Genomic DNA, 17,019 nt, shown 5'->3' with positions numbered 1-17,019 from the left:
TGATTGTGATCTCAGTATTTGCAGTAATTTCCACAAAGTGAAGAAAATGTTAACTTATTTTCTTTTTTTCCATTCACATTAGGTAGAGTAAGTTAATAATGTGCTGGATGTTCTTATTATAAACGTTACATTCACCCACTGGCTTTTGATTCAGTATAACATCTAAAAAAATAGCTCATGTTTCCTCTGGGTAATGGTAAGTAAAGCTCAGTGCAGTTGATAAAGAATTCCTAGTCTACGTTTCGGGCTGACTGAAGGTTTATGGCAGTATGAGGCACTACATGTTTTGGTTTCAACGTCACCAGCAATTCTTGTTAATAGATCGAATGCTCCACTGATTCAGAGGGTTTCCATTGTTGACAGTAACATGATAGATTACCCATACATCATCACAGGAAATCATTAGTTGAACACTAGACTAAATCAGCCATCTCATCAGACTAAGTGTCAGGCTTAGAGCAAACAAATAGTTTTATGCAAAAGAAACATGAAAAATACAAAGCAATGAAGCATTCATTTTTCTTCCATGTTTAATACAGGCAAATAATAATATCACTAATATCCTTGAGAATAGATTTAAAATGGAAGTATATTTCTTACACTGTCACAAAGTTTAAATGTACAGACTCTTTAACAGGTTAAAAAAAAAAGATAAAACACATACCTCCCTTTCAGCTGTATCATTTAAGTCTGTCTTTTATAGATCATCTTACTTGGGGGAAATATGAGCTAATCTCTTTGACTCTACACTGAAGTTAAACACAATAGCCAAATGCAACTTTATGTCTGGTCCCTGGCCGATGAGAGCTTAATTTATTTTCTCTGTATTATAAGAATAAATATCCTTGACAGTGACACAAAAGGTGCTCATAAAATGCAATTTTTCCAAATCATTTCATTGTGCCCATGCATGTGAGGGACGAGCAGGGGAATGGGACTCATTGCCGAGCTTTGACTGAATGAACACCTCATGACCAGTATAAATTTGTGATTCAGTGAAATGCTATGAGTGGCCTTGGGACTAACACCAGGTCTGCAGTTTTGCAAAACACTGATGAAAAATTCGAAACAAAAATGCACATTGTTGTAGAAATTAAAGAGTTTCTTGGTGACTTCTTGCGAGCAGCAACTTAATGTGAATTTCTGTGGCCCAAACACACCTTAATACTTAAAAGATCTAAATACAAGGTGACCATACAGGAGAAAAATACCTTCACCTGATATTTCCGTGTATTGTGTGTAATTCACCATTCACCTCAACAGGAGATTTTTATAACAAAAATCAAAGTAAAACGTCACTGATGTTGGAAATCTGAAATAATTTCCACATTTTTTTGTTCTTCTATGTCTCGTTGGTGTTTTCTGGATGGAGGTCTCTCCATCAACCATTTTTTTTGCTGCATCCCTCTGCTGTGTTACTGAGACTCATGCTGAGGACATTGCCCTTGCAGTTTTCATATTATCCTCAGCCATGTTGACCAACTCAGTGAATGCTATTCTAAAAGGAAACCAATTTGCTAAAAGTCAATGTGTTCATTTAAGGCACCTCACTGTTCCGCCTCTGTGATTTCTCTCACTGCTCCCCCTCTGTGATTGCTCCTTCCCTCCGACTACGACCACGTCTTCTTACTGTCTCCGCCTACATTCTATCTTTGCCCTGCCCCCTCCTCTGACATCAGTCTGAAGAAGAGTCTTGACCCAAAACGTCGCCCATTCCTTCTTTCCAGAGATGCTGCCTCACCTGCTGAGTTACTCCAGCATTTTGTGTCTACCTTCGATTTAAACCAGAATCTGCAGCTCTTTCTTACACAGCAATGGTTCATACCAGTGCTTGTCATATTCTACCATTGTGACTGTGTACCCACTGCACAATGCCAAGTTTACAAAGGCAGTGCAATATAATTTTGCCCATAACTTGAATTTGCACTTCCCCACCTCTATGGGATTATAAAATCTGGCCTATCCAGCTGCATTTATGAAATCATGCCCTTTGGGACCTTCCTGCTGTGCACATGTTTCAGGAATTTTGACATCTGTATCTTGCTGTGATTACTTTGTAAAAAAGCAGTTTTGTAATACATAATTTTGTATACCTGGCGTTAGCAGGTCTTTCAGGGCAGGGGTGTGGAGAAGCCCATAAACAGCTGGGGAACTCGAGACATGGAGGTCATGTCAAACAGAATGAGGAGCCCTCATTAATATTTCTGTTCTGTTTCCTACCCAGGTAATTTCATGTTGTAGGAACAGAATAATGCCATTCGGCCCATGGAGTCTTTTCCGCCATCCAATCATAACTGATCTATCTTTCCCTCTCAACCCAATTCTTCTGTTTTCTCGAAGGCAAATTACCATCTGTTTGGTGGTCTGGGGGGGGGGATCAGCGCCAAATGACCATAGCTGATGGTGGGATAGGGAATAGAGAGACCTGAAAAACCATGAGAAATCATGATGAGAGAGTAGAGGTAGTGGTTTGGAAATGGGGAGAAAGATAATTAATTCCAAATAAAAATAGTTAATGTGGATACAAGGAACTGGTGGTTTACTAAAAACCATAAAGTGCTGGAGCAATTCAGCAGGTCAGGTGTCTGAAGAAGTGTCCCGACCCGAACGTCACCTATCAATGTTCTCCAGAGATGCTGACGGATCCGCTCAGTTACTCCAGCAGTTTGTGTCGTATAAAAGTGGATGATTTGGTAGCTCAGGCAGCATCTGTGGAAAGGGAAACAGAGTTTGCTGTTTCAGGTTGAAGACATGTTGTATTTTTTAAATTTCAGATTTTCAGCATCTGCAGCTTTTTGATAATCACTTAATTTCAAATGTGGTCCAAAACGTTGTTATGAATTTGTCGTGAAAAGAAGCTGCTGTTTCTTTCAGGAGCTCAAGTTTCAAAAGTGATTCTTTGTTCTTGTTGTGGACCTAGCATCCAGAGGGGGTTAGTGTTTTGCTTGCAAGATATGTTCACAAATCTCAGTCCTTACATCTGTAACCAAGGGGGAAAGATTCATCTTCGGTTATTGCTTGCTTTCACATTTGAGATCATCACCCACTGAACATGTGGAAACTTCTGCCTTCATGGCCTTTATTATCATAACACTTCTTGTTGTATATGTTTGGGATCGGTGTTTTTGAGGTGAGAATTGTTTTGCATGAATCGCAACCACTTTAAATGATGTTTCTGGGAAGTGTAGTTCTGGATCAGAATCTATCATTTATCCTCCATGTATGGCTACATAAATGCATCCATAAACAGGAGAGTGAATCCATTTTAACTAACTGATTTGCTTATCATTGCATTACTAAATCAGTTTTGTTCCAATTTCGTTTGTCATATTGAAACTTATTGGTGAGATTTTTCATCAAAGTGATTTCATGATTTCACTCAAACTTTGTGGTTCTATTCCTAGGGAAGTTTAAATTGCTGGAGCAGGATCGAGATGTCAGGGAGCCTGTGCAGTATTTTAACAGTGTTGAGGAAGTGGCCAGTGTTTTTCCAGATCGTGTTTTCGTTATGGAGGCAATAACGTTCAGCGTGAAGGTCAGTTCTGCAACAGTCAGATTTATCTTTTCAGAAAGAATTATTAGTTTATATTCTGTGTTTGTTTCCTCATGAATATGACAGATTTGAATTGCCCTTCCACTGGAGAGCTCTTTACCTTGCAAATGATAAAAGCACGGTTTTAATGTGTCAACTTCACTGGCTGATCATTTGTTGTGATTACAAGCTGGAAATTACACTGGTGTTACCAGTAATTGTTTTGCATTATGAAACTGGATTTTTTTAAATCAAGGTGCCTTTTCTTCTCACTCCATAAAAGGTGAAGCTTGGTAGCAGAGCCAGGCTAACAGTCATCTACTCACAGCTGGAAGCCATCCATTAGCTGAGAGCAGATGTGTGACTTGTGGGGGTGTTGGGAGAGGCAGGGAGGAAAGTGGGCTGGAACATAAGTGCTTTACTGAGAGTTTGCTGCTTTCCTAGTTTTGGCATTGATTTCTGAGGCACTAATAGAACTGCTGCACTCGGTCAACAGGTGGAGAGCAAAACGTACAGTTGTAGAACTAATTTGCTTGAAGCATCAATGCTTTGATTTAAAATTCTGAACGTGTGCTTATGGTTGTCGGTGTTGAAATTCCACCCTGGACAAGTGGTGTAATAAAAGATGATTCTCACCTGTTTTAAACCAGTCCTCCATTGGGTTACACCCATCTCCTGCACTGAACCCTAATGCAGATATCTTGGCTGGGATTATTTAAGTTACTTGCTGCCACAGCAGTGTCACGGCTCTTAGAGATTCCTTCTCATCCACATTCACCATCATCCCCTCCTCGGTTTTGGAATGTATTTATTTCAAAGATATCTGCCTTGAATTTGTATAGAGGATAGATTTTGATGACGTGACTGCACTCACGGGCAGAACAGGGATTGATTTGCCACTCATACATTTAAAGATCACATCATTCATATCCCTTTCAGGTCCAGTTTAAAGGCGTCCATGTCCTTCAAGATGTTGAACTGAGTTCCTTCTTTCTTTTGCACTCTCCCTTTGGTCCAGACTTTTAATCTAGTTGTCATTACTGTTGATATTGGCAAGGCATGGCCAATGGGACTGGAAAAAGCGTCTTGAAATCTTGCAATGATTTGTGAGACAGAGAGGAGTGTTGTCACAGATATTCTGATGGATTGGTCGGTGTGGGTTACTGACCATAAGGTACACTTAAGCTAAAGAGAGAGTAAATCATTTGGGAAGATGGAGCGATATCCTATGATTTTTGGAAATCAGACATTTCTACTGAAAAGTCACACTGCCCCAACAAAAGTTGGAGAAATGCTTAAGATGGAATTCCATGTCAATTCTATTGTTGTATTTTTTTAATCGTCATGTGTATTGAGATACAGTGAAAACTTTGTTTGCATGCTATCCAGTCAAATCATGCTATAATGGAGTACCATCAAGCCATACACAAATACAACAGGTAGGGCAAAGAGAAAAGTACCATAGTAATGTATATAGTATTATAGCCTTGTAGTGTTAGAGCTACAGAGAAAACGTCCAAGGTCAGTAATAAGGTAGGTTGGAAGATTAGGACTACATTGTGTTTTATGGGAGGACTATTCAGTTGTCTGATAATAGTGGGGAAGAAGCTGTTCCTGAATCTGATGGTACGTACTTTCAAGCTATTTTATCTTCTGCCTGATGGGAGAGGTGAGAAGAGGGAAAGACTGTGGTGAAATAGTCCTCGATTATGTTGATTGCTTTCCTGAAGCAGTGTGAAGTGTAGATGGAGTCGATGGGAGGAATGGGGGTGGGGGGGGGGGGGGGGAGGCTTGTCTGCTTGATGGACTGAGCTACATCCACAAATATATGTATTTTCTTGGGTAAAGTTATTGCCACAGCAAGCTGTGACACATCCAGATGGGATGCTTTCCATGGTGTAACTGTAGAAGTTGGTAAGGGTCATTGGAGATATGCGAACATAATTCGTCTCCTGAGAAAATAACATTGGCGTACTTTCTTGGCTATTGCTTCAATCACATGCGGGTTGACTAGTTGCGTATTAATAACATCTGCTTTTCCTTGGAATGACTGGGGCATTCTTGCACCTTTGGAACATAAGGGGGAAAATAATATGCTCTTCCAATGCTCGGCAGTTTTAGCATGGATTTGCGGGACATAGGTCAATCTTGCCTGTATTTTTCAACTGTAAATTAATGCAGTGTTCTGATGTAGCCGATTGGAGAACATGGCCCATTTATCTGAATAAAATATTTGCAACTGTATCAGGACTGAGGTATGTTCTGCATTGCAAATTCATTATCAATTCTGTGCAAGGAAACTGCCATCAACTAGACCTGGAGTTTCAGCATAGATCACCTGTGAACTGCTGTAATCTGTTGAAGTCTTATCATTTATTAACCATAACGATTCTGTGGAGCACATCCAGAATACGAGAGCAACATTTGGCAACATGAATTGAAATGATTGAATTTTCATCATTGATGAAAATCACACTTGCAAATTGCAGAGTAGTTGAAGTTTACACGTAAATCATTGAATTTACAGCACAGTGACACACCATTCATTCAGCCACATACTGGTGTTTTTGTATTAGCATCCATTATGCAACCACACTAGACACCTCCCAATCTACTTCACGTAATCATTCCAGCACATCTTTCTATTGCTTTCTCTGCACAAAAACGACCAATCCTCCACCGCATGCCTGCCCCCTCCCTTCCCCTACTAGTTAATGTGTCCCCTCCACTGCCAGACAATCCCTTCTCCTCCACTGAAATAATTACAATTAACTAGAAATGATTGAAGAAAAATCTGACGTCGGCTTATTGATTGTATCTGGAAAACAAGTAGGACCCACACAGTGGGTGCGTCTAAGCCTATCACTAATCAGTACCAACGGCAGATATTCCACTTGGTAAGATACTTCCACTTGACAATAACATCATATTTTTGCATGATAATTTTTCCTTCAAAACGCATGGAAAATATCAGTAAGGATAAATGCTTTGCTACATTTCCCCCATCATGTGAAGCACATTCAGATGTTTTGTTGAATGAAGTGCACATTATCCACTACAGGTTTATTTGTTATCCGGTTGCTGAGCTTTCTTTTCTTCAAAAAGGTCACTGAGGTTGTTCAGAACCAAATCATTCTCCTCATTCCAGGTTGGTTCCTGCTTACTTGTTTATATATTTGTACTACATATATATATATCTACTCCTCATAATCAAGAGTCAGGAGTGTTTTATTGTCAAATGTCCCGGATGGGACAATAAAATTCTTACTTGCTGCGGTACAACAGAATATGTGAATATGTAAACATAGTACATAACGTGAAAAAAACAAAAAAGTACAATAAATAACAAATATAGTGCAAATAACAAATAATAATATAGTCTTTTGTAGATCAGAGCTCATAGCTTATTCGTTGTGTTTAATAGCCTGATGGCTGTGGGGAAGAAGCTGTTCCTGAACCTGGATGTTACAGTTTTCAGGCTCCTGTACCTTCTTCCTGATGGCAGTGGTGAAATGAGTGTGTGGCCAGGATGGTGTGGGTCCTTGATGATTTTGGCTGCCTTTTTGAGGCAGCGACTACGATGGATCCCTTCGACGGTGGGGAGGTCAAAGCCGGTGATGGACTGGGCAGTGGTCACAACTTTTTGTAGTATTTTTCCTTCCTGGATGTTCAAGTTGCCAAACCAGGCCACGATGCAACCCGTCAGAATGCTCTCTACCTTGCACCTGTAGACGTTTAGGAGAATCCTCTTCGACATGCCGAATCTCCGTAATCTTCTCAGGAAGTAGAGTCGCTGAAGTGCCTTCTTTACAATTGCATCGGTGTGCTGGGTCCAGGAAAGATCTTTTGATATATGCACGCCCAGGAATTTGAAGTTATTGACCCTCTCCAGGATTGTGGGTCCTCATCCTTCACCTACTAAAGTCCACAATCGGTTCCTTGGTCTTAATGATGTTGAGAGCCAGGTTGTTGTGCTGGCACCATTTGGTCAGACAGTCGACCTCACTTCTATACTCTGACTTGTCCCCATCTTTGATTCGTCCAACCACAGTGGTGTCGTCGGCGAACTTGATGATGGAGTTTGCACTATGACCGGCTACGCAGTCATCGGTATAGAGTGAGTAAAGCAGGGGGCTGAGCACGCTGCCTTGAGGTGCTCCCGTATTAATTATTACTGAGGATGAGGTGGTTCCCCCAATTCAAACAGACTGTGGTCTGTGGATGAGGACGTCTAGGATCCAATTGCAGAGGGATGCGCAGAGGCCCAGTTCCATGAGCTTGGTAACCAGCTTGGAAGGGATGATGGTATTAAACACCGAGCTGTAGTCTATAAACAACAGCCTGACGTAGGTGTTTTTGTTGTCCAAGTGGTCCAGTGCGGAGTGGAGAGCTAGTGAGATTGCATCTTCCGTTGACCTGTTGTGGCGGAATGCGAACTGTAGTTGGTCGAGGTTCTTGTCGAGGTAGGAGTTGATGTGCACCATAACCAACCTCTCAAAGCACTTCATCACCACAGACGTTAGTGCCACTGGTCGATAGTCACTTAGGCACGTCACCTTGTTCTTCTTGGGCACCGGTATTATTGATGCCCTCTTAAAGCAGGTGGGAACCTCAGACCTCAGAAGTGAGAGGTTGAAAATGGCCATAAAACCTCCAGCCAGTTGGTCTGCACAGGTCTTGAGAACTCGATTGGTTATACCATCAGGTTCAGGCTTTTTCCGAGGGTTCACCCCCCGAAGGATCTTCTGACGTCGGCCTCTGTGACTGTGACACTGTCAGGGTGAATAGGGGCTCGGGAAGGCACATCAGTGTTCTCCCTATCGAACCGTGCGTAAAACGCATTGAGTTCGTCAGGGAGTGATGCTTCGCTGTCGTTTGAGCCGCCTCCTGATTTCGCCTTGTAGGAGGTGATGGCATTCAAGCCGTGCCACAGTTTCCGAACATCCGTTTCCTCCTCCAGCTTAGAGCAGATGTCCCTTTTGGCCTTTTTGATGGCCTTACCAAGGTCGTATCTGGACTTCTTATTGACCTCTGCATCGCCAGACCTGAATGCCCAGGATCTGGTCTTCAGAAGAATGCAGATCTCATGGTTCATCCAAGGCTTCTGGTTAGGAAACATTCGGAAGGTTTTTGTTGGAACGCTGTCCTCCACACATTTTCTTATGAAGTCGGTGATGACTGTGGTATATTCGTTCAGGTCCATTGCCGAATCCCTGAACATTGCCCAGTCCCCAGATTCCAAGCAGTCCTGGAGTTGTTCCTCTGCCTCCCCCGACCAGCTCTGCACAGTCCTCACCTCTGGGGTGCTTTCTTCAGTTGCTGCCTGTATGCAGGAAGTAGCAGCACCACTGAATGGTCTGATTTTCCGAAGTGAGGGCGAGGGATAGAGCGATAGGCGTCTTTGATGGTCGTGTAGCAGTGGTCAAGGGTGTTTGATCCTCTGGTGCTGCAGGAGACATGTTGGTGGAAGTTATGGAGTAATTTCTTCAGGTTGGCTTTATTGAAGTCCCCAGCAATGGTGGTAAACGCCTCGGGGTAGGCTCTCTGGTGCTTGTTAACCACGGCGTGCAGCTCCTCCAGTGCCAGACGGACGTTTGCCTGGGGTGGGATGTAGACCGTGGTCAGGATGATGGAGGTGAATTTCCTCGGTAGGTAGAAGGGGCAGCACTTCACCGCCAGGTGTTCAAGGTGCGGAGAGCAGGAGTTGATTAGGACTGCCACGTCTGAGCACCACGAAGAGTTGACCATGAGGCAGACGCCCCCTCCTCTCCCTTTCCCAGATGCCTGCGTGCGGTCCATACAATGGATGGAGAACCCTTCAGGCTGGACCGCTGAGACTGGGGAGCTGGGGGTGAGCCATGTCTCTGTGAAACAGAATACAGAGCATTCAATTACTTTGTTAAAGAGTGGCAAGTGAAAATATTATCCCTACCACCACTAGTGGCTACTTTTAGTTTCATTGCTTTTATGCAGCAGAATATCCAAGGGTTCCTTTAAAGTAAATTAAATGCTAAGAAAAAATAAAGGCATTTCCAAGCATATATTGATCAAATTTACTTGTTGACAGTTATTGTCATTTGAAATAAGCTTGCCAAATATGAGAATCAGTTTTCCCCATTTGTTTCGAAGATGGAAACATTTTAAGATTGACAAGATAACATTTGGAAGCATTTCAATTGTTGTCCTTGCTGTTGGAATAAATTAAGAATGGTGTGTTTTGGGTTCCCATTTTGAGAATACATCCCACCCCTTCGTCCCAACACAAGAATCTTTTGATTGCTGGCAACTGAATGAGAAGCCACAGCAGCAGAGCTTCACAGCACTTTCGCATTAAGATTCCATTCTGTGTGGGGACCTCTTTGTTACTGTTTGCTGAAAAAGCTGTAAGTGTTTTTTGTGAGAGTGCCACACTGTATGTGAGTGCAAAGGCGTACATGTGTGGACTGAGCACTGAACATCTTTTCAGTCTCCTTTAAGCAGACAGCTTCGATTTAATAACCGTATTGTATTAGTCAAGAAGCTGTTCAAAATCCCGAATATTTCCACTTATACGTTGTGAATAATACTTCCTTGCATATCTTCTATTCTATATTTTAAAAATGCCTTGCCCACTTTATTTTATTTCAAAGCTGCATAGGGTAATTACGATAGCTTGACAAAGGGGCATGAATACTAGTGTACCTACCCTACATCTGCCCTCTGCAGCCTTGCAAATGTGCATTGCCAGGAGCTTTGGAAAGATTGATGGAGAATTTTATTAAATCCAATTATATTCCCAAACGATTAATATTGAGAGACTGTATTTGCCAACTATCCCATGGATAATTTGTTTTTTCTAACTGGGCACGCCATTTGTATCATATCTCACTTCACTGGGTGAATGAAAAAAATATTTCCCCCCTCTCTGCATGAGTGACCCATGGTGTATGCTGTCCTGCAACATTGTTGAAGGCTCCAACCCCCATGATACCCAGTATAACCCATCAGATCAAGTTAGTGTTTCCTTTTGGATCTTGTTGCAAACATTTCTTGTTAGAGTCTGTCAAGTTACTGAATTTTGTTGAAAAACAATTAAATTATGGAATGTGATCCCAACACACATATGTATCCTGAAGTTCTTTGAAATGGAAAGCAATTTATTTTATTCTGTCATTTTCAGACAATTATGGTTAGTACTGGTTTTCAGTTACGTTTTTTTTTTGAGTTATCAGCATTATTAAAGTTGTCGTTCAGCTTTTCCTTGTGTTATAGATTTGGCATATATATGCTTTAATGCACAAGCAATCATATAATCTTAGTTTGTGGGACAGAGAGGGCAGGGGTATAAACTGAGAAGTATTGTCCTCAAATGACATTATCACTCAAAACTCGTCTTGCTATCTTGCCACCTTCAGAGGCTGTTCAGACAAAAGTCACGACCATTTCATTTTATTCACTTTTTGCTATTATTCCTCAGAAAATTCTGGAAAAACCAAAGATATATAAGGACGACAAAGTAATTGAAGCACAAAGCGTGTCTTAAACTTTGGGCCCTTTACATTTGCGATGAATGTGTTTGGCCTTAACTATCTGTTTATGTTGTACTGTATATCTTAACGTCTAATCTCTGTAAGTTGGTAGAGAGAAACATATGGAATGCTATGTCGTGAAGCACAATAAACTGGCAAGTTACATGCAAAATGCTCTAATTGAATGAATTACTGCCACCTTTACTGATAACCTTACTTATTTACTGATTTGTATTATTGTAGATTTTTTTTTTCAAATTACGTTGAATCTGTATAATTAAGGTTATCCCAAACTCTTCTGAACCAGATTCAAAATCTTGTGTATCACTGAATTGACAAGTTCATTGAAACCTTTCCGAATCCATTTGAAGTACAGATTGAGTACCGATTTTTCGGCACCCTCGGTTCCAGAGCCTTTCTGGATTATCCGTTTTTCCTGGCCAACAGAGGTCACGTGATAATGAAACGGAAATACACCTCTGGCCCGCTAATAACATCCTTTCCTGTGTCTGTAAAGCACCATGGAGTGCCAGAAACTTAAAAAAAACAACAAATATAAAATGTAAACTGAATGTGAATGGAATGACCTGCTGACCCATTCTTTACTCCCAACATCTCTCTGGCCATTTAGAGCCCCATCTTCGGACCCCACTCCCAACTCGCAAGGTGCACCTGCGAGCCCCTCTTACGTGCTACTGTTTCATGCCGTCAGCTCGATCACCGCTCGACCACCGCTGCCTGCTTCTCCCATCGCTCTGTCAGTCGTCCCCCTCCTCTACCCCCCCTCCTTCTCCCCCCCTCCTCCCCCCACTGCCGCTGTCTCCTCCTTCCCCCATAGAGTCGCCGACAGACTCCACCTTGTAAGCGACAGCAGGCGAGAGGGGAGGGAGCTCCATGATGACCGAGCGCGTCCTGTTGTTGTGAACGGCCTGTACAAAGTGCGTCCTGTGGGGGGCTACAACGTGAGCCACAACAACAGCATATGGACCCGTGATGAACGACTCGTTGTTGCAGACCAGCGGCATCGGCTCATCGTCTGACAATACAAAGTCGGCTCCTGGAGTGAAACAACACAAAGTGCTGGAGCAACTCAGCGGGCTGAATCTATCTGAGGAAGGGTTCTCCAGAGATCCTGACCCATTGAATTACTCCAGCATTTTGTGTCCATTTGTCTATTAGCTGTCATCTGCAATAACGGACACCACTCCCTCTGCTGTGGTCCGTTATACAGTCCGTTTACTGTAGACAGACCACAGCCGAGGGCATTGCATTACTAAGCAGGGAGAATGTCACAGCGGCACTCTGAGGGATCATTCATTGAGGCAATATGGATTGAGCTCAAAACTCATTGATCTACTTTTCATTTGGTTGAGAAACCAGACAGACGACTGATGCCAAAAGGCAACAAGCTGTGTGCTCACATAATCAGAAGCATGGTGGACTGGTGAAACAAGAGCCTCTTTGTAAAGTAGAGGTTAGGGTGGTCTCCAAGTGGAACAACAGAGGTTGAAGCCCATTGCTGGGGCATTGTAAAATTCAATACTAGTTTATTCTTTATTATAATAATAATAATTTAAATTTCATTGAAAGGTCATTGATATAAATTGTTAGTGTGACAGATATTACACTGTGATAAGTATGGTATTTCCATGTTTAATTCAGCCTATATTGATTGTTTGTTGCAGGTGGTCTCTGGTGAATTCAGCGAAGACAGTGAGGTGTATAACTTCATGCTGCATGCTGGCGATGAGCTGACACTGATGGGCCAGGCTGAGATCCTCTGTGCCAAGACTGTGAAAGAAAAGTCCCGCTTCAACACGATATTGCGAAAGCTGGGCAAGAGCACCACGTTGAGCAAACAGGTGAAAGGCAAGATGCCATGCCTCATCTGCATGAACCACAGGACTAACGAGAGCCTTAGCCTTCCCTTCCAGTGCCGAGGAAAGTTCAGCACTCGCAGCCCCCTTGAGATCCAAATGCAGGAAGGGGAGCACACAATCCGCAGTATCATTGAAAAGGTTCGGCTACCGGTCAACGTCACTGTTCCCTCTCGTTCGCCCCGCAATTCTTATGATCTACATTGCATCCGTGAAGGGCATCGCTATAAGCTTGTCAGCATCATATCGAGGACTGTGGTCTTGTGCTGCATCATCCGCAAGGATGACATTATCCCCTTGCACTTTCTGCTGCTTTCAGATATGCCCAGGTTTGTGCTACCCGAAGGACTGTTAAGAGGCAACCCCATGTACGAGAAGTTGGTTCAGGAAATAACTTTATTTAGCCAGGAGCATTTCAATGCTGACGAGTACTCCAAGGCAGTCCGAGAGGTCAAGACGGACTTTACGGATGATTGCACCAGTCCAAGGAGAATCAGGGTTTGTTTGCAGGGATATTCGGCCAATTCAATGAATTATGCCCGGGAGGAACTAACCCAGTCGTTTCAGAAGCTCTCCATGTGCGCTTTCACCGGCGCCCTGTTACATAGCAATGGCGAGGTGACCTTTCAGGGTTGCCGCGATTCTATCGGGGAGCAGCATATAATGCCGCATGAGTTACTGACTCCGCCAGACATGGTTGACGTGGATGGAGAATACATGACTCCTGACTGGGCAGAAAGTTATTTTCAGACTCGGGACCAACCAGAGATTCCCTATGAGGAGCTGTGGAGCAATCAAAGCACCGATAATTCCAAGGATTCCTATGGCAGGTTGATGGAGACTGAGAATAAAACTCAACAAGGCTCCATTGCTTTCTACTCTCATTGCTCCTCCTCCTCGTACGAGGATCCTGTTTTCTCATCGCATTTGGCTATTTTACAAAGAGGAGACTCCAGCGTGCCAAGTCCACCTCCAGTGCCTCCGAAATCAGAAGCTGTGAGTATCATAGCAACTGGATCAAGTGTAAGTTTTTTTTTTAAAATAAATGTTTTTAATAGCAAGGGGCAAACTTGGGATGGTGCATTAAAAAAGTAACCAAATAATTAATAAAAGGGGCTCACGCCAATAGTTGTCAAGCGGTAAATTCCCTGTACTGGAATCATCAGGTGAACATGATGCTGTAGATATTACAGATTCTCTCATTTGCCAAGCAGTTTTATCTGCTGAGAATGGACATCCAGATTTCAGGCTTAGAACTCGGGGAACCATAAGGGATATTATTACTATTAAAATGAATGGATTATAAATGTGATAGAGATCTGTCTCCAAGTACATGCATCTAACACGTGAAGTTCTGTGTGGCTGTTGGGTTCACAGGCTGCCTGTAAATCATAGAATATCAGCAAATAATTAATTGATTAGCAGGTTTGGTTTGCGACTGATGTCAGTTATTTCGATTTCTGACGTCGAAATTGGGAAAATTTCATAATTAGTCAATGTACTAATTTGTTCAGTGTACAAATCTGTAATGACTGCCATCTTTATATATTCTAGCTGGTGTTATTTGGTAAGTCTTGTGGCTATGATCGGTTAATTGTTCTAAGTAACTCATGTGCAAATATCTCCAAAAGTAATCTCATGAAAAAGCAGAGTAACCTGCACATTAACACAGCTCGCTAAATAGCTATTATTTGTCATTATTCATTGTAGGACATGCGTTTAGACATCATGCATCCTTGACATTTGAGAATGTAAACTTAAACACTTTTTCAGAAATAATAATGTATCTTTTTTCCCTACATGCCTTTCATCCATTTTGGAATTATAATTTTTAACATCAACATTGTCTAAACCCAGAGTCCATACTCCATACTCTGGCTCACGTTTAAGTATATTTAATACATAAACTATCAAGGTCAAACAAATGAGAGTTGTTGAACTTGTTGCTGTGCATGGTTGCTGACTTGGAACTGAATTGTAAACACTATGTTGTAAACACAAGGTTTCACAATATATTCGAAGACTAATTTTAGAGTTTTGGTCTCAAAATTAGAATGGAGATAGAAGTCGTCTTCTCTGATAACAGATGGGATGTGGGATTTGAAGCTCAGATTTTGATCAAAGACAATCAATATTTTAAACTAATTCAGCCTGAACAAGTGAGTGGATGATCGATGTGACCAATGTGAAATACTGCTGGCAAGGAGGCCAGTCCTCAACAAGCTCAAGTTTCCTGCACCACAATATTGTCAGTGTTACATTTCTGACTTCATGCCTGCACTTAGGTGCTTCTGCTTTCCGTTTTTTATTTAAATCCTTGTTGTGCATTTCTTTCATGCTCTGTTCAATCCTGAATTGTACATTTCACCCACTGTCGACCCAACAGGCCTAGAAGGACAATAGATGCAATAGAAGGAGTAGGTGATCCTCGAGCCCAAAAGGGGAAGATTGTGACTGATCTAATCTTTCCCTTGAGTCCACTTTCTTCCAGATAATTATTTTCCTTTGTCCAAAATTCACTCTATCTCAGCCTTAAAAATACTTCTCAGCTTCGCAACTGCTTTTGGATAAAAAATCCCAAAGATACACAACTCACAGAGAAATAAATCCTTTTCATTTAAGACTTAGAAACAATTACGTGAGCATCCGCTCTCTTTCTGAAGTCCTCATTCTCCTCCCCAGCCTCACTGCCAAGCTTCATTTCAAAGCTTTACTGTAGGAATGTTTCTGCAGCAATCCCTGAGTACTTGTCATTCTTACCTGAGGAAATTCAGCATATCCTCAATGACTCTTAGAAACGTCCACAGATGCACCTCAGAAAGCATACTGTGGGGTTGCATCACACCTAGTGTGGGAACAGCTCTGTCCAAGACCACAACAAATTGCAGAGCCAAGTCCATCACACAGATCAGACTTCCCACTATTGACTCGATTTACACTTCACTCTACCTAGAAAAGGAGCCAACATAATCTAAAACTTGTCCCACCTCAGTTGTTCCTCCTCCTTTCCGCTCCCGTCCTGCAGAGGGTACAGAAGCGTGAAAGCACGCACCACCTGACTCGCGAACAGCTTTGTCCTTTCTGCTATCAGGCTTCTGAATGGTCTTCCCAACAGCTAGACTCCTAGCCAATTCACCTCTACACCATTGTGGACATTGAACTTTGTGTATGGAACTAATACTGAGAACTACGTGCTGCACTGTATCTTCCCCTGTCCTCTCTCTATTGTTCTTGAGTTTGACTTGTTTGCATTTATATCTGATCTGTTTGGATAGCATGCAAAACAAAGTTTTTCACTGCACCCAAGTACAAATGGAATAAAGTCTTATCCTGGCCAATATTTCCTTGTAGCTCAGGCCCTCAAGTCCTAACAACACCCTCTTAAATCTTCTCTGGAAGTTGAAGGAGCACATATGGAGCTGCACAGTCCAGAGTGTGAGTAAGGGTCCTTACTTTCTGCAAAGAAGCCTTTCTAAAGTTATTTTGTGATGGCCCAAACACCAGTCCATCCAGTTTGAATGTGCCTGATTCAGAGCCACTCATACGTGAGATTTCTGCAGGAAGATATGTTCTTTCATTGGGGTTTGCAATAAGTATGGCAAAAGTGAGGCAAACCTCGCAGTGAGCAAAGTTTGAGTTATCCAAAAGATATAGCAAATATTTGTTGTTGTTGTTGTAATTCTTTCCATCCCAATCTGGTCCCTGGACATTGCGAGTCTGTCCACCACTGTGCCTGCTTTCCACCCGCTGCCATGAATGGTGCCCAGATTACCTCTGGTGAGATTCTCTGAGCTCCCAGATTACACCCTAATTCATGCAGCTGAGCACGGTTTGCATTCGGCCTCCAGTTTTTTGCCCTTTCATAGCGCATTTCACTTCTATTTTGTAAAACTGCTCTCTCTCAAACAAGTCTTGACAATAAATAAAATTAATTTTGAAACTTAATAAAGTTAAAGGAAACATAATTGCCCTGCACAGGCAATGAGTTTTAATTGTCGTAATTGTTTAATTTGGATTTTTTTAAATCAGTAATTTTATTTGTTCCATGAGTTGCGTGTTCACGCATGGACAAAGCTGCACATGCTTTGTGAACAATTATTGT

At 42.1% G+C, this 17,019-nt stretch overlaps 1 protein-coding gene across 3 annotated transcripts in view; it reads left to right on the top strand.

The window, feature by feature from the left end:
- The window catches only part of garem2 (GRB2 associated regulator of MAPK1 subtype 2), a 175,180-nt gene that overhangs the window by 135,766 nt on the left and 22,395 nt on the right, over positions 1-17,019 (top strand). The window contains exons 3-4 of one of the 3 annotated variants that reach the window (XM_033021414.1): positions 3,405-3,535; positions 12,726-13,940. In XM_033021414.1, coding sequence (XP_032877305.1) covers positions 3,405-3,535; positions 12,726-13,940 — 1,346 coding nt within the window. The remainder of the gene's footprint in view (positions 1-3,404; positions 3,536-12,725; positions 13,941-17,019) is intronic. The other 2 variants (XM_033021416.1, XM_033021417.1) reach the window with 2 other exon arrangements.

This window comes from Amblyraja radiata, chromosome 5, assembly GCF_010909765.2.
Source record: "Amblyraja radiata isolate CabotCenter1 chromosome 5, sAmbRad1.1.pri, whole genome shotgun sequence".
NCBI classification, from domain to species: Eukaryota; Metazoa; Chordata; class Chondrichthyes; order Rajiformes; family Rajidae; genus Amblyraja; species Amblyraja radiata.
Note: the sequence above shows the minus strand (reverse complement) of the source record. Positions and strands in the feature narration are given on the sequence as shown.